Source organism: Lampetra planeri, chromosome 13 (genome assembly GCF_965212315.1).
Source record: "Lampetra planeri chromosome 13, kcLamPlan1.2.h2, whole genome shotgun sequence".
In the NCBI taxonomy this organism is placed as follows: domain Eukaryota; kingdom Metazoa; phylum Chordata; class Hyperoartia; order Petromyzontiformes; family Petromyzontidae; genus Lampetra; species Lampetra planeri.
Window position 1 is genome coordinate 11,038,602 of NC_136119.1, and position 18,569 is coordinate 11,057,170.

Sequence of the window (18,569 nt, forward strand, 5' to 3'; positions counted from 1 at the left end):
GACTCAGGCTCATTTAAAAGTCCTTAAAAATAGTGCACTTCATTTGATAAATCTTGAAACTTTTAAAGTATCCAGACTTAAAATTGTCAACGCATCAGTGATTCAACGAACTAATACACAATAGCATACACAGAATGGAACACATATTACACATTAAACAACCACGTACACGTACAAAAGTGGTAACGATTCTCCATTCAGGCAATATTGACTCCTGGGGCAACTGCTACCACAACTCTGGGCTTGGTTGACCATGCTAAGTTCATCCTTTTATGTCCGCCAATCCAGATACGTTTTTGGTTTGGGTAAATTACAACTAAATAAATATTGGAAAAAATGCTATGAGTAGCTACTGCTCGATAGACTCTGAGCACAATGAATGTTGCGCGAGATTTGGCAGGAACGTAATAGAGCCAACAGCCTTTCTTATCTCCAATGGCAACCACGATTAAGTGGTGGGGTTTCCACATTCCCATGGCGGAGGGTCGGCCACTGCATAAGACTGCCACTGCCTCTTCCTCCTGCCCCTGCATTACAATTCCGTCAGAAAATTTGGGACTTTCTGTACGCACAGCCCTATGTAAAAAGCAACATCTATTGTATTGGACAGTTAATGAAAGTGGTGGCGAGAAACCCATTTTAAGCCACGTGTATTTTTCCCTGGCAATGATGCAAATATGACACCTCTGTGGAGGGAGGGAGGGAGGTGGGGGCGGGGAGGCACCTTGTATTTGGCTGTGGTGGAGAAGTATGTCTTCCAACGGATGGTGTAGTGGCGCGCGTCTGGGATACGCTGGTTCTTGGCCAGGGTGTTGTCTGCCCAAGTGACCCTGATGGTGTCGTGGGAGATGACGAAGGCCTGAACCCCCACGGGGGGCAGCATGGGAGTGGGGAGATCTGGGACTGCCGTGAAAGGGTCCACGAAAAGGTCAAACAGGTCATCCTCCGCAGGATCTTCAGGGTCTGCGCGTGAGTGATTTAAATCAAACCCAAAGTCACACCATGTGAAACGCAACGAAACATGAAATAAACAAAACACGTGTGGGATTCATGGAGAGAGTTAAACGGCACGAATGCAAATAACGTAAATAAATACGATGTTTTAAAAAAAGAAACGGGGATGGGGGGGTTTGAAATGTGATGGTTCATGAGAACAATGAGAAGAAAACAAGAAGCAGAGAAATCATTAGTCGTTTGAAAGAGTGTACATGTTATACCCCTCCCTCGCCACATACAATTGATGCAAAAGGTCAAAATTAATTATTCCGCATGACCAAAAAACTGTGCAAAAGACCAATGCAAATCTGACATTTCACTAAGAGACGTTATTTTACGATGATTAAAACTAATACCATTCCGACATTTTATTAAAACTGCAATTACACGTAAACATTTCTGGATCAAAACAAACCAACCCCTGCAACTATTTAATACCATTTCCTGCAGCAAATGTCAATGATGCAAAGCGAATCATTAGCGCGGTCTTGAAAACGGGATCCTCCAGCTCATAATTCTCCCCGAGAATTTGGCATTCGCTCGCCAGGGGGTAAACACTGCCAACAGCGGCGGCGGCGCTCACCTGTGACGGCACGAGTGGTCGCGCTCTCGTACAGCGGCACGCCCTGCCCCATTTGGTTAAAAGCCCGCAGAGAGATGACGTACTGGTGATTTGGTTCTGCAAACGTAGAGCAACGGGAAGGGTTTTGAGATTCAGAAAAAAAAAGCGATCGATCGTCATTGACGTCAAGACCCGAGGCGTCATCGCGGCCAAAGCCGTTGTTGGAGAACACGGCGCCGCGCCGCCAAACCTATTAGTTCCCCACCTCCTGGCAGACCTCCCTGCAGCTGCTACGCAGCCAGATGACGCAGCCGATCCTCCCGAGATCCGGCCTGACAGCATCGGCGCACCATCGCCGAGGTGTAGAGCAAATATTTGCCAAACATTTCGATTTAAAGCTTTCGTGACTGCAGGGATTCATCTTCTTGGTTCTTTCGGTGAAGTCACGTAGAAGGGAAATAATAAAATAAAACAAATAAAACTTTCATTTTATTATGTTTTATTTTTATTATTTTATTATATCCCTTCTACTTGACTTTACCGAAAGAACCAAGAAGATTTGCCAAACAATTTTTTTCGCGAAGCGTACCACGTTCTCACCGAAGGGGGTGTGGGGGGGGAAGGACGTCTCGGCTATAGAAGTACAATCCTGCCGAGGCTCGCGCACGGAGCCGGATAGTAAGGGACGCACACGTAAGGCTGCAACTGAGCATGGGGGGAGGCACATTTGTGCATGGACGGTAATGGAATCCCGGCTGTCCAAATCTTAGCGCGGTGTGCTATCCACTGTGCCACTACTCCATCTCTCTCGCTCACACGCAGACAAAGACCCCCCCCCCCCCCATAACTTTTTCAGGCTGTTGGGGCAAGTGCTGTTCGCTACAAACTACGAAGGTTGGCATGACACACGGGACAGGGTGGTGGGTGACCAGCACCACACTCGGCTGCTTCTGTTTCCCCAGCGCTGATGTTTACAGACTGTAGCAGACACTCATTTGAGGTTGAGTTGACCTAGGGGATGTTCAGGAGCAGTTCAGGTATTTTTCACTGATGCTGGCCATGAGTGGGAATTGAACTTGCTGGGTTAGTAGCGCAGTACACCAACCAATACATGTCCGCTCCCCATGCACAGACACACGTGCACAGACACAAACGTACGTGATACCCGTGCAAAACAAAAAGATCTGTCTTCATGACACAGTGGACTATATTCAAGTGAGCATAAGAGACTAAGCCTAACAATGGCTGTACAAGAATACTCCGACATGAAATATACGCGGCCAGAAATGTATTGTACGGTGGATGTAAAAAAAAAACCTTCATTGACCGTGGGTACTCTGCCAGTCTTTTCAAGTAAGAATGACATTACGCGGTTTAATATCGTAAGTCAGGGGGGCAAGACATTGTTCACAAGCAACACTCCAAGCATTGGGCAAATGAAAACTTCAATGAATAAATCGAATGGCATCTGCCGTCGCGTCTATCGTTCTTGACAGACGTACCCGGCGCACAAGAACCTATTGTGTTCCAAGTTGCGCTCGGAGTTTGTGCGCTCCTCCGCTTCGAATTGGCGCACGCTTACAGCGGGCGAAACAAATAGGATGTGGCGTAACACCTGGCCTGATCGGTTTGCGTTGGGCTGGTGCGCCGACGATACCATCAGACACGTCACGTCCTTTAAGTGACACGTGAACCTTCATTTGCATTCAGCGAACGCGACGTGGATTTGAACAAAATCCGAGGCCACATTTACATGCAGGCTACAATATCGCGTGCGCCATCTGAAAATGAACAACATGCCAAGTCACTCGCCGCGAACGTAAATGTCATTGCATCTCTCCCTTGGCACAGAACTGAACCAAGGAATTCATATTTTTGGTTCTTTTGGTAAAGTCACGCAGAAGAAAAATAATAAAATAATATAAATACAAAACAATGAAAATTCTCACCACATTTCGACAGCAACACAAGCAATCATCATCAGGTGATGTTATTTTATTATTTCTCTTCTGCGTGACTTTACCAAAAGAACCAAGAATATGAATCCCTGCAGTCACGAAAGCTTTAAATCAAAATTGAACCGAGGAAGTTTAAGGTGATTTCACTCAGGATGGCCTCTTCGAGGTAGATAAGTAAATAACGATAAATGATGATTTTTTTACTATTTAAGTATTTTTATTAAACAACTTCGGGAGAAAAAAACAAATTCTACCTTTTAGCAATGACTATCGTCTCTCTCTCTCTCTTGTAGCTGTGATTGTTTCAAATTCCAAATTTTCTTTTTGCACGCAATTATATTTGTAACCACCCACTGTTTCCTAAATCTGGTTCAGTCGACGACTGGCATGAATAATACCAATTCCAATTATATTCCAGGTGTACAACCTTATATATATATATATATTTTAATATAGTTTCAATGATTAGTATCATCGTTAGAGAATCATGTTGCTGATCTTCAAGTAAAATTTATGGGGTGTTTTTCTTTGACATTTCACCTTCTATCTCTCCATTGTGTACTCATAGCAAGCAACTCACAAGGTTGCGTGTTTAAATTCCAATCAAGTCCACTCATCCTGTGTCATCCTTGAGGGTTGATGAGTAAATACCACTGCATTGTCATCACATGGCGATGCTGAATCTCTACGACAGCAATGTGGAATGTTCCCACGCTGGGTCAGGGCTGTCAACAGAGATTATCACTTTAACACGCCTGCTTCAGCAGTAAGACGCTTTTCACTTTGACTATGACAATATTTTCTTGCTGTGGTTTTCCCACCTGATGAGATTGCTTGTGTTGCAATCGAAACGTCGTGATTTAATTTATTTTTCTACCTACGTGACTTTACCGAAAGAACCAAAGAGTATGGATCCCTGCAGTCACGAAAACTTCAAATCTAGATAGGACATACCGTCAACACAGACACTCAATCCATAAAACAGTTTTTTTTTTAATACACGTTAACGACACATTTATATATTTACGCGATCTAACCCGAGAAAAAACAGTATTATGGATATTGGTCGCGAAAGCCTCCTAAACGTGTTCAACTGAGAGGCAATCAACAAAATCAATCACATTTGGAACATCCTGACGTGTGTTTTCGTTCAGCACGACGTTTAACGTTTCGCTCTACGCGCTCGGAGCTTCTTCAGTTAACGTTTCGGCAGTTGGAACCTTTTAGTGCGTTAGTTTGTAGTCCTTACAACCGCCCCACACCTCCGACCTCCGTTTAGCTTGGTTGGCTACGTACGGTGCCAAAGAAGTTCAACATACAAACAATATATTCTGGAAAAAAGCTCCCGGCATGCGGAGCGAAACGTAGCAAAACCAAGCGTTATGCAGCAGAATCGCAGAAACCTGTGCAGTGTAAAGTTTTAAGTTGTAAAAAACTAAAACCCACAAAAAGTACAGGGCACGCTCACTGGCTCAGGGTAATTTATCACGAAACACTGAGGACTCCAAATTGCATTTTATTTTAAGTTGCATTTTCTTCATAGGTTAATATACTATAGAAATGGCATTAATAGGTAGAAATGAATATACAGTAAAACCTTTGATTACGAGCATAATTCGTTCCGGAAACGTGTTTGTAATCCAAAGCACTCGTATATCAGTTGTGATCACATGGCGCTCGGCAGACAAAGTGTATACATTCTAGATTTGAAGCTTTCGTGACTGCAAGGAATCATCTTCTTAGGTTTTTTCGGTAAAGTCACGTAGAAAGTAAAATAAAATAAAAACAAAAATCACGAAGTTTCGGAGGCATTGTTGCCTCCGAAACGTCGTGATTTTTGTTTTTATTTTATTTTACTTTCTACGTGACTTTACCGAAAAAACCTAAGAAAGTGTATACACGTACTACTCGTATTGCAAGACCTCGCTCGTTTATCAAATTAATATTTATTTAAAAAATTAGCTCGTCTTGAAAAACACTCGCAGACCAAGTTACTCGCAATCCAAGGTTTTACTGTATATAGGTTAATATACTACAGATATGGCATTAATAGGTAGAAATTAATATAAATAGAAGACCAGAACCGCATTCTCTTGTAAAAACATATTTCGTGGTATGAAGAATGAGGGCAACAAAAACTAGTAAACAAAATAAATAAATAAACCACTTTATAGGGTAAGGGAAGTGGTAAAGCCAGTGCAGTCGTGAACATGTTCTCATTTCTTGTAGAGAGAAAGACGAGCATTCGCTTGATTGAAATGGTCTTAACAAGGCGTGGAGGTGAAATATCTTTGATGGGATATTCCCCCTGCCGGCAGTATTACATTTTTATCATGGAACAGTCTTGAGAGATGACAACCAGACAGCTACGTCTGGCGTTACTTCAATTGCTCGCCATTAAAACACAACAAACTTTCTTCTCAGTGAAGCGCTCATCCCTGCTAAGTGGCTCTGAGCCAGTGATGGAAATTCCACAGTGCTATGACAAAAGTGAATTTCTATTTAAGATAACATATTTTGATTTTCCAGGATCTGTCAACCTTATTCACCTTATTATTCTGTCTTTGCCCTCAATTTATTTCAATTGTCCTCTTGCCATCACGTCATCAAGGTTAGCCATCAAGGTCAAACCTCTACCATGTCGTCACGGCATGAGTGTGGTGATGCCACCGCACCCATGCCATCACTTCCTCTCCTTCTGCCAGCGACCGCGACTCCGGTCGTAACCCACCGAGGTTGTCGATGGCGTAGTAGCGCTGCTTGGTGTCGACGCGGATGGTCTCGGCGTAGGGGCTGCCTACACCGTAGCCGATGAGGTAACCCCGCACCATGACGCCGTGGCTGGCCGGAGGCGTCCAGCTCACCACGATGCTGGTGGTGAGCGGCCGAACGTGCAGCGAGCTGGGCTGGTCGGGCACGCGCGACTCTACGCAAAAATAAAAAACAACGGCGGTGAGCGGCGGTGAGCGGCGGTGGGGCAGAGGAGAGGGCAACGCCGTGAAGCCAAACAACTCGCCGCAGAGAGAGAGGAGAGAATGTCATGCAGAGCTTCCACAAATTGGGCATCAACCTCACTCAAACATTTCACAAGTATTGTAACAATCCATGTGCATATTGGGAGGGGATGGGATCAGCCGCATAGCAGTTTAATGACAACAATTTTGTCGCTACCATAAGCATGTTTGAAATTGGTGAACTGCCAAGTGGCTAACAGTCAAGCAACAATGCACAGCACATTGCAAAGGAGAGGTTTACTTCATTCACAGAATTAACCTTTTGTGAATCTCTCCTGTGTCCACGATCGTAACTTAGTTATGTACTGTACAACACCTGTACTGTTACAGGAGGGCCATGAATCAGGGGCTAGCAGCTCATTGGGCCCTTCCCGCTGAAATAAATAAAATCTATCTCTCTATTTATGACCGAAGTTCATACATTTTATTTTGGGCCTAAGGATTCAAATCTCCTGATCTGCATTCAAATTTGAATACATATATTTGTAACATGAGCTATTAAGTTATGCATGTAAGATAAGATTCATTTAGGAGGGTCCTGCATTGTAAATATAGATTTGTTTTATTGTTGTTAAACATTTTTTGCATATTTTCAATGCAGCCGGAGACCTTGGAGAAAACCATTCACGAGAATCCCACTCAAAAGTCCACACAGATGGGTAATATAGATTTTTCTTCGGTAATAATAATTACTGCTTCTGAAGCACCTTTCACCTTGAGGTCACAGGGCACTGTACACAGCAGAAAAAAAATGAGTGCAGACGTACACAAATCAAATCCATCTCCATAACAAATTATTCACGAGATATAAACAAAAACTCCCTTTAAAAAATAAGTGCTTCTTAAGGTGGGATTTGAATAAACCGAGGGGAGTTGAGCGAATCGTTTGATTGTCCATTGGAAGTGAATTTCGCAGCCTGGGGGCACACCAGAAAAACAAGAACTGGCATGTCCCCCCTGGCCACCTCAAAGCGTAGGAAATCTGACTTTTCACAGCACACGATAATCCCTGCGCGACGCACCAACCCTCCTTCCAGAGTGCCGTATGACAGACGAGCAGCAGCACCACTCTTGTGGACGCTATGAAGGCGTCTACCCAGGCACGTGTGGTGAAGGGGGGGGGGTGACACGTGGCGGAGAGGAACGGGCTTCGCTGGTTTCTAGACTCAATCACAGACGCCTCCCCTGTGTCCTTGCAAACCCCTTGACACTCAGCAGACCCCTTTCAGGCTTTTGTGGAGCCCCAAATGATCCCCGTGGACCCAGGGGGCCATGACTCAAGACTTCTTTTTTTACAGTTTAATGTGTTAACCGTTTACCGTGGGGCGCACAAAAGGAAAGTCGGCAGCAGCCGAGCTCCCCAAGCAAACCGTATATCCCCCCGTTAAAAACCAAAGGCAAAACTTGTCGACGATTACAATAGTGACTAGACCCACATTATTTGGTTCTTTCGGTAAAGTCACGTAGATATAAAAATAATGATTAAAAATAAAGTAAATACAAATAATATAAATAAAAAGTGAGTAGACCCCTTACAGATTTCACAATCCATTAGCGGGTGATGCGATAGATTACAGTGTACATGTCACATTGAGGTAATGCTTAATTCGAAATGTTACATAGAATTGATGCCCGTGACTATGCCTCTTCTAAGCATGATCTCGCTTTCGGCAACCATTACACGCAACCCCCCCACAGAGGTAAGTCCACGTGGGTGTTGGTAACGTAGCACTCGCGCTCGGTGGAGCGCTTCGTAAGTAATGAGAAATCAAAACGGCGAGGATGCTGCAGCTCAACCCAAAAGGGAACATTACTTAGGTCCCACCTCCTCCCCCCTCGTCCAGGTGACAGAAGATGAAGGATGAAAGCATCCCGATATATATACACACACACACGCGGGAGATCCACACGCGTTCGCATCCGTTGCTTAAGAATACCGTCCTGCTGCCCTTTATTCTTCTTGGCGACGCGGCCGCGACCGGCGCCACCCCCCGCAGTCGTCCGCCGCACTTTACCCAAAAACACCCGCGTATCCGGCATCCGCCAGGGCTGCATAGGCGTGAAAGTGTGACTCACCATCCAAGTCGTCTTCAAAGGTCTCCGCCGAAACCCATTCAGAGGACGGACCCGTCCCATTAATGTTCATTGCTGCCACCCTGAAGCTGTACTCCGAGCCCTTTTCAAGACCTAGACAGGCAGGGAAAGAGATGCATCAACTTCCCCAGCAGTGGCTGTAAATGAGGTGCTGCTCCAGCCACTTCGGTGACAGGCAATGCCTTCGTTCCAACTTGAAATAAATTTACCCACCACAATCGCTGTACGTTCAGCTCTCACCCTCGGATGAACGTTAGAACACAATTGAACCAAGTATTAATTCTATAATAAGTTACAACACACGTGACATTGCTCATTTACACATGTATATACAACGATATCGGCATCATGTGTCATTTATTCTTCATGGTGCTCTGGCAGAAAACTAAACACGCAAATGCAAAGTTGACTGTCGCGTAAACTCAGTATTCATCATGGGTATATAAAACGCACACCACTTATTTGGAAGTCAACGGTAATTGTCTTATAAGGGACCGGCCCTCACCATGGGATCGTAGAATTTCAACTAACACAGCTCTGAGATCCCACAGGAGATTGGCGCAGCACGAATGCTTGGTGGAGCTGGGCGAGCATTTGCCTTGACCGAATATTTATAACATTACGCGTTCCTGTAACATTATTTAAACGTACAGCCCCTCTGTCAATCCACTCTCTGAATGAAGGAATCCCAATAGAGCATGGGTTATCCACCACACGTCACCACGCTGGCTAGTGCCACTTGGTGAAGGGAGTCGCCAAGCACCAGTTCAGATACGACTCATCGCCGATGTCAGCTGTGGCCAAGCATTGTAGATTGAAAACGAATTTGTTTAGAACTGCTTTTTTCATTTAGTTCGTTGACCTTCCTCCACATCTCCGATTAGCGCAATTGTCTACGTATGGTGGGAAAGAAGTTCAACATACAGGACATACATTGGACCCAGGTCACTAGATTCAGAGCACAGCGCATGAGCCACTGCACCACCACACTCCACCCTCTTCCCATTAATCACGCTCATACGTTGAGGTTTTTTTTTTAGCTTTGCATTTTAATCTGGATTCATTCCCAGTGGCTTAATAAGAGTGGTGAGACCAGCGAACGGCCCTAGAGCACACCTGAAAGCTGATGCCAGAGTTGGTTTCCCTCTGTGTTTTCCGTTTCTCCGCGCCTGAAGCCCTTCTTGTGACGGATTTTGTAGCCGGTTATGGGCCCGTTCTGCGTCCCTTGCGGCGGAGGAAGCCAGCGCACTACAATGGTCTACATTCAACAAGGGGTGGAATCAAAAGAGCACTGTTAACACGTCCACAAAGGGCGGTGAACGGCACGCGACCACGACATGGCTCAAAGACGGGAGAGAGAAAAAAATATAATTAATAGCGCCGACCGACCAAGGTAATGAAAGTGGTAAAGGCTGCGGTGCTGCGATGCACAGCAATTGGCAAATGGACTATGCGATTGGGATGGACGTCAAAAGAGTTATACGCGGCGAGTTAAATAAGCTGCGATATTTCCAAAAGGAGGTCAGCTACGTTTCAATACACAAACACGGAAATTACTTCACAGGGGTGACGTCGACGGTTACACACAAGGAGCATCGACGACGGAATCAACGAATCCCCACCTTTGAATTGAGGACTTCTAAGGTCACGTTGGAAGGTGGAGCGCTGGGAGCTGCAAAACAACATGAAGTCAGCCGACTCAAGAGCTGACGTACGAGTGGGCGCAAGGCAACAGCAGCAGCAGCATCACAGGCAAACGAATCAGACAACGGAGCGATGTGTCACGGCCAACGTGAGCTACATGGACCAAAAAGCCCCCCCCCCCCCCATTCCTATCTTTCTACGTTCTTAACATGAATATGAATATATATTTGGCTGGGAAAATTGAATGGTCTGTTTGCAACTGCATATTTGATGAAAGTCAGAGTCTCGCCGATGAAATGAGCAACAGTGAGCTTCCTCCTCGTGTCCGCTGACAGTGCGGAGCCAGAAAAACTAGATTTTTGCATGTGGCAGAAACTGAGAATACCTGAAGAAATTGAGGGAAAAGCATGAACAGAAATCTGGTCTGGCAGGTGATTATGCCACAATTTCTCCGATGAGCATACATCAAATCAATAGTAAGAGGTGTCTGTTGACAATGGTCATGATGAGAATAGCTGGGAAATGACAGTCTATTAAAGAACAAACATGAAGAAGTCACACATTGCTATGGTGGGGGGCCAGCCTCTTCGTAGAATGAACGCTGGTTCACTTCCCACCAAATGAATGCTGATCTCATTAACTCCGGAGGGCTGTTGAGTTTATGCGTTTACCCCAAAAGAGCGATTTAAACTTGAAGCCTGTCAATTAATTGCAAGCTGAGCGTTCTAACTCTGATACCAAGAAGCCTGATATCATTTTGATGCAATAATTTACAGCCCATCGTCAATTCAATGCTGGATGAAGGGCCCCTCGATGGTGTCTTGATCGGGGGTTGCTTGACCATACACCCCCCCCCCCCTTGTTGCATGGACTGGGAATCAAATTCAGGTCTCTAGGTTCAGAGGCACTGCCCTATCCACTGCATTACTGCTCTAGCCCCAGGCCCCTGTGTATGTAACGTTTACTGTGGACAATCGAGCTCAAGACTGTTTGTAGTTTTGACTTAAAATTTTCGTGAATGCAGGAATTAGTTATCTTTGGTTCTTTCGGTAAAGTCACGTAGATAGAAAAATAATGATAAAAAATTAAGTGAAAAAAATCATGAACATTTAATAAAAATAATAAAACCAAAAAAACACTAATGTAGACCAGTGGCGGCTCCTGCAAATTCTCTCAGGGGGGGCAAATGTCTGATTGATTGATAAGGATAAGGTCCACCCATGCAATGGATAAATTAACAGCTTAAGCATGTAAAGGCAACTTCACTTCTTTAATATTAATGAAAAATAAAGTGACTCTTACAATACATCTTGTTTGTTTCTATACTCACTATTATTACAATCCACTCAAGTTTCTTTTATTAAAGATTCCACTAGGTGGCGACAAATTATATTGTTGGATGAAACGTGCTTACGTATGATGACGTAAGCACGTTAGGGCGAGCCCTCCCGGAAGCCATAGGGAATGCATTGCAGCGCCCCCCGGTCGAAAAAAAACATCTTTGAATGTAAGTCTATGGGGCCACTCGGGGCGATTCTCAGCCGGAGTGAAATCGCCCAAAAAGAGGCGGTACTCCACAGAACGTGACATGACACTGATTGGACTATATCCAGAGGCACAGTGACGGCTAGCGTGACTCTGTGGTTGAATGACATTGGTGGTGCGTCGCCCAATCGCCCTAATGAAGAAACCGCCCCTGATGTAGACTGTAGCCTGGTTCTTAATTGGAGTGAGTGTACTTGCAATCTATAATGTGGACTGTAGCCTGGTTATTAAGTTTGGTGAGTGCACTGGCAGTTTCTAATGTAGACTTATTCTGGTTCTGTCAGTAATAAAACATTTAAAAAAATACTTTCAGTAATACAAATTTTAAAAAACGTATTACTGAAAGAACCAGAATGAGTCTCTATTATATACTGCCAGTGCGCTCACTCAGGTTAAGAAAAAAAAATATGAATCTCAGTTAGTAACTTTAATTGCCCGCCCAGGTGAGCTACCAGTGATTGGCATAACTCATGTAATCATTAATTCCTCCAGGTTACATGAATGTCTCTTGTTTGCTGATAACAGCCTTCCCCAAACACAAATGTGAACGTAGGTATCTTGCTGAAGGTCAGTCAGCTGAAACACTGATATCTGCGATTTTTTTAGTGTAAAAAATATATATTTTACAGTGTCAGTCAGTCGAATGATACTTTAACGAAGAACCCTTCATCACAACCTGCACACTGCTAGACACCATCGGCCTCATAGAGACAATAAACTCGCAGCATGCTTTATGGAATTGATTGAGCAAAAATTGCCTAGGCTGCAGAGAGTCAAAATACTTACTGGAATGCCATTATAACCATTAAGGAAATAATTTGGATTGGGATCTAATCAACTTGAATTATTTAGTATTCTACGGGGTTACACGAGGCTGATACGCTCCACTGTTTACAAATTAACTTTTTATTACAAGCTTTCGTTAGGTGAATTTACCGAGGCAGGCTGCAATAAACAAGTCTCTTGGTTCCCAGGGAGGTATAGGAGGGAAATAATTCCCTTTCATAAGAAGCATATGGAAACAAAAATCCTAACAAACAATGCTCCCAACTGAAACCAACTACCTGCCTATATCTTCATATTTGTTCTTTAATAGGCTGTCATTTCCCAGCTATTCTCATCATGACCATTGTCAACAGACACCTCTTACTATCGATTTATTGTATGATTATTGGAGAAATTGCAGCATAATCACCTGCCAGACCAGATTTTTGTTCATGCTTTTCCCTCAATTTCTTGAGGTATTCGCAGTTTCTGCCACATGCAAAAGCAAGTTTTTCTGTTTTTAATAATGAAGATATGTTTGCTCAATAGATTGTGCTGTGGTATTTATCTACATTGGTGGTTTTCAAACAGAGACCCTCAGTTCAGTTTCAAAACTTTTTTCAGCAGGGTTCTGTTTAGGATTCTTTGCAACTTATTTTTAAAAAATAATTCCCAGCCTGCGACCGCTGTGAGTGTGGATTACTGCTCACAATCAGAAGTCCCAATTGCAATAAAAACTCTGTCCATCACCCGCCCAGGTGTATCACTTCATGGAAAATCAACAATGATTGTCTCACAGATAGACTGGTCCTGCTGTAGAATGTCCTACTCTAGCTCAGATTGGTTATGGACATGAATGCCCCCCCTACCAATCCCCAATACTCATTTGAGGAAATTGGCGCTGAAGCTCCCTTCATACGCTGGCCTTGCTCTGTGCCCTCTCCACGTCACGGGCCCATCGGCCACGCCTAAATGGGATCCTCAATTGATCGGTCCACTACACGGTACTAAGTGGCATATGTAATGCGAGGGAAGAAATACATTGCGTGAAGGAATGAATCGATGAACTTATGGATTTCTTAATTTGTCAACGAATGGGTGCAGGCATTTGCCGAGCTGGTATAGAGTCAATGAACAGATAATTTTCTTCTTCTTGGTTCTTTCGGTAAAGTCACGTAGAAGGGAAGTAATAAAATAATAAAAATAAAGCATAATAAAATAATTCTCACGACGTTCCGGCCACAACGCAAGCAGCCGCCCTCAGGTGAAGAATGAAACACCACCAAGCTTGGAGCGTATATTTAAGGAGCCTATATTTATTATGTTTTATTTTTATTATTTTATTACCTCCCTTCTACGTGACTTTACCGAAAGAACCAAGAAGTTGAATGCCTGCAGTCACGAAAGCTTTAAATCGAGATAACTTTCCGTGAATGAACAAACGAACGAACGAACGAGCAGGTTTGCGCAGGCGTTGCCGAGTGGGCAGAGAGGCTGGCAGGCGTACCGTCGGAGTAGGTCCGCGCCACCACGTCCTCGGTGGAGGCTCCCGGGCCGTGCCGGTTGACGGCGACCACGCGGAAGCCGTACTCCGTGTGCTTCTTGAGGCCGTGCATGCTGTACGACTGGCCCCCCACATCCACCTCCTACCAGGTTGCGGCACGGGCGGCAACGGAGAGTCACAACGCCGCCAGCCACCGGTGCCAAGTTCATCTTTCGGCGAGCGGTGACGGACGGTCCGGAATGCTGCCGAAGAAGCGGTGGCTTCGCCAGTGCTAGTGTTTAATAAGCCATTAAAGCCGTGGGTTTCATCTATTTAGCATTTTCATTTTTTCGTTCACCAATGAGCAAGAAGTCCCACTTGATATTGAAAGCGCATCTATAAAAGCACGATTAAATAGAATCAGCTTCACAGAGAGCTTTCCTCTTCATTGACAGTCATCTACTAATTCATTAACTACATGCGCGATCATGTTTGTGACCTCTTGCTGTCTCGTCTTTCTTTCCCTGCTGCTTTCATCGCTGTCGTTCTAAGGTGCTGCACCCTCTGGATTTCATCTCTTGATTCCCCGATATGATTTACGCGCCTGGCCGATTCCTTCCGTCACTCGTCATCTCCTATCATCTGCGTCCCTTTCCTCCAGCGCTCACTGTCGCTGGCTGATACAAAATTGTGGGAAATGGGCAAGAGCGCAGCAGTTTCATTTGATTCAGCCAAACTTAAACAAAGCCCCAGGACCATGAGTAATTGGTGGAATGAGGCTCGCTGTTCAATATATTTCAAATTAAAAGAACGCCACTGTTGCTTATAAATATTATATGTATATTTGTAAATAGCTACTCCCGCACTTCTTATTGAAATTATGCCGTCACAACGAATGAAAGCAATAACAAATAAAGCACTAATTCAAACACTTATTTTAGCAGCGTACACCTGGGGAGGAAAACAAATGCCTAATCGTGTGCCTTATTAATAAACACCAGTTACAATAGATTACTTGGCCAGGTCGTAGCCACAGAAGAGGTTAATGCATTGGCTTGGACAGTGCTGACAACGCTGTGGAAGGTCAGAGCACAGAGAGTCAGCAAGGGCAGGTTCAATTTATTTGGAACCCGATTTGATGGCTCTGTGTTTTAAGGTAAGTCAATCTGGGCTGGTCTGGGAAGTTTATCGGAAGGGAGGGAACATCCCTTAGAGCTACAAGGGGAGATTGATAAATGAGCTGACAGCCATGTCTGCCTTCGTGATGAAAAAGAAGGAATTTGCTGAAAATCTTGTTAACCTTCACGCAGCCTATCAATAAAGGGACCAAATTGTTTTTTTTGTTCAATTCCCAAATGCACCCGAATGAAAAAAAACCCCCCCAACAACCACATACACACTACGCCTACACGGCATTCGCACCCACACACTGTCGGTTGCCAACAAAAGCTGTCCTCGCGATCTTTGACACCCGCAATGTATCGTCACGTTTCCAAACCTAACGATCGCACCATCATCGTTCCGCGCGCGAGCACGCGCTCCGCGTAATTTGATAAGTTGGGCGGTGACCGGAGATTAACGAGCAGAACTGGCTCCGCTTGATGCCTTCGAATATCAACAGTGTCCGAGCCAGACGTGGTGACAGGGTCGATGACGCTTACGCGACACCACAGAGACGCTGTCGCACACCTCGCAGGAGGTTTAACCTCAGCGTCTTTAGACTCGGAGCACCAGCGGATAAAGTAAGCACTCGTCGATGGGGCTGTTAATCACACACGGGGGGAGGGGGGGGCGGGGGTGGCGGGGGGTAGGGAAGGTCTTCGGGGAGGCAGTGACCCCATCTTCCAAGGGGAGCATGCGCTTACGGCAGCAGATCTCAAATTTGGCTTCACGTCAGGGCGGTTGTGAAGCTGTTTGCCGGACCATTGGGCGGAGTTGGCATTATCTGCTTAGCGACCTCCTGCTCCCGCCCAGCACGCTCCCCGTGTCAACACCACCTCCCATCCCAATGGTGTAGCCACCTGGGATCTCAAATAAAGCTTACGGGGGGGGCATGTTGGAAGTGGTGTAAAGGGGTTGCATACCGGGATCCGTCCTGGTGGTGACTACTGTACGTAACGCAGAGGTGCTGGAGCTCACTTCTCTCAACAACAACAAATCCCATCTCGGCCAAAGGCGATACTATCGCTAAAGTGCAATGGACAGGCATTTGAGTCTTAATGTTCTCTCAGCCTTATTAATGAATGGCAATTGATGTTCTTTCACAAGTGACTGATGATAGATGAGGATGCTTGATAAAGCTAACCCACTACACTTGTGCAGTCGCACACAAAATCCTACGGTCATGTGGAAGAATCGCTAAATAGAAAGCAATAACGTCGCGTCCGAGAGAATGAAATATGGTAAGGCTGTTATTCAGATAACCCATTTCATTTCCATGTAGTGTCCAACTGAATAGAAAACGTTTAATAAAGTTGATGATTACTTGGGATTTCCAATGGTTGTGAGTGCAGTGAGAGTGAAATCTAGTCGGGGGGGGGGGGCTTAACAACCGCCAGACCCAACTGCATGTGCCTACAAATCCAGCAGAACATCATTGACTCTGGTCCAGTGCGTCGTTAATGAGAGATCCATGGATCGCTTTCACGCGGAAAGAGACTTTGCGCATTGCAGTCTTTGATTTAACATCACATTATCGTACATTGCAAATGTCTTCAAAAGGGGGGGAATTATATTGCCGTAATTGATGACGCTGCTTAATTGCATCATTATCGTCGTCATTATGAATTAATCTTAGGAATAATAATTTAGCAATTTGTTAGCAATGTTGGATTAAAAGTTGACCAACTGGCCTTACGCTGTGCACTCATGAACTGGGGGTTGCCTGAGCAGTGGGCGGGGCTTGGTGTAGGAATGGGCGTGGCATATGAGCAGTGGGCAGGGCCAATGTGAGAAAGTGTGAGGCCACTCCCCTATTGGTGGGGCTAGTGAATGAGTGGGCGTGTCCATGTAGAAGTGGGTGGGGCCAATGGAGGGTAGGGGGGCTGTCAGCTTGCCACGTGTCCTGGTGGAGCCTGCCAGTAATGTCGTCCTAGCTTGATTCTCTCACCTGCTCGCCATCCACGCCCGGGCTCCGCTCCATGTAGTAAAGGCGATAGTTGAGGATCGGGCCATTTCCTGAGATGGGCATGTCCCAGCTCAGAGTGATGGAGGTAGCAGAGGTGACTTCGGCTTCCAGATTCATAGCCGGCCCCGGCACTTGCACTGGTTTAACAAAATAAAAGAAAACAGGAAGAGCAAACAGCCAAATTCATCTTTCTGAATTATAAAATGTATCGCAAAATCCCCCAAAAGATTCTGTTTGCAGTGTCAAAATGTTTTTTTACTTTTGTATTATATATATAAACAAGTCCTTGTGATGCTATGCACAGTTCTGTAAATAAGTCTCATTTTTATTTGTGATGTGTTTTGCAATGCAAAAATATCACAGGAATCAATAACGAGAACAAACAAAAGTAAATGCATACATATTTAGGGTAAATAGCGTATAAAGTTCATAAACATCGATTCTTGAATGATGATATACACTAGTTAGGAAATGCTCTGGAAAGCTGCTCTGGATAGTATTTGGCCTACTCTTCCATTTTTGACCAGTCATTTTCGAAGATTTTATTATTATACATATTTACGTGGGTAAGAATTAATCAGCCATCGGAACCTCATTTGCCAGTAAAAAATATGATAATTGTTTTTTTACCCTTCTATCTGGCAACAAAACTGACACCTTTTTTACAAGGAGTCATGTTTGCATAGACCACAATACCTGCAGTCATAATGCAAACAAAAAACACAAGCCTGATAATGTATGCACTGTCCTTGAAGATGTTGCGCCTTTTGGCGTCATCTGGTCCAACCCATGTGAGACTAGGCTCTAAGGAAAGCTGTCTCGGGTGTGGACCAATCAACTTCAAGGACAGTGCATACATTATCAGAGTTATGTTTTTTGTTTGCATTATGACTGCAGGTATTGTGGTCTATGCAAACACGACGCCTTGTAAAAAAGGTGTCAGTTTTGTTGCCAGATAAAAGGGTAAAAAAACAATTATCAAATATTCAGCCGTTACGGTGGTTTTAACAAGAATGACCTGCCGGAAAGAGGTGCGAGCGCCAACATTTAACCCCGACACACGCGGCCTTCTCATAGACTAACTGTGGCGGTGACACCATGTACACTGCTGGTGGGCAGGAAAGGGCGGCAGATTTCAGAACCCTAATCGGGGCACACTTACATAAAAACGGCTTAGAACTCCATCCCCACAGCAAAAGCAAATATTAGCAAGATGTTGGAGACACAATTTATTATTCCCACCGAGCATAAAATAGGAGCATGATCTATAAACTTCATTTTTTTTTTGGTGTGGTAAGGGAGGTCAATTAAACAGGTATAGGAGGAGCGGCAGATTTGATGATAGCATATTCTGTAGGCTGTTCCCACATGTGCTAGAGAA

The 18,569-nt window shown here is 44.7% G+C and overlaps 1 protein-coding gene across 3 annotated transcripts in view; it reads right to left on the reverse strand.

Moving 5' to 3' along the window:
- The window catches only part of NEO1 (neogenin 1), a 171,215-nt gene that overhangs the window by 36,400 nt on the left and 116,246 nt on the right, over positions 1–18,569 (reverse strand). For 2 of the 3 annotated variants that reach the window (XM_078600158.1, XM_078600156.1), the window contains exons 10-17: positions 17,171–17,325; positions 14,086–14,224; positions 10,247–10,296; positions 9,741–9,882; positions 8,607–8,717; positions 6,248–6,442; positions 1,580–1,675; positions 725–963 (exon numbers count right to left, since the gene is read on the reverse strand). In XM_078600158.1, coding sequence (XP_078456284.1) covers positions 725–963; positions 1,580–1,675; positions 6,248–6,442; positions 8,607–8,717; positions 9,741–9,882; positions 10,247–10,296; positions 14,086–14,224; positions 17,171–17,325 — 1,127 coding nt within the window. The remainder of the gene's footprint in view (positions 1–724; positions 964–1,579; positions 1,676–6,247; positions 6,443–8,606; positions 8,718–9,740; positions 9,883–10,246; positions 10,297–14,085; positions 14,225–17,170; positions 17,326–18,569) is intronic. The other variant, XM_078600157.1, reaches the window with a different exon arrangement.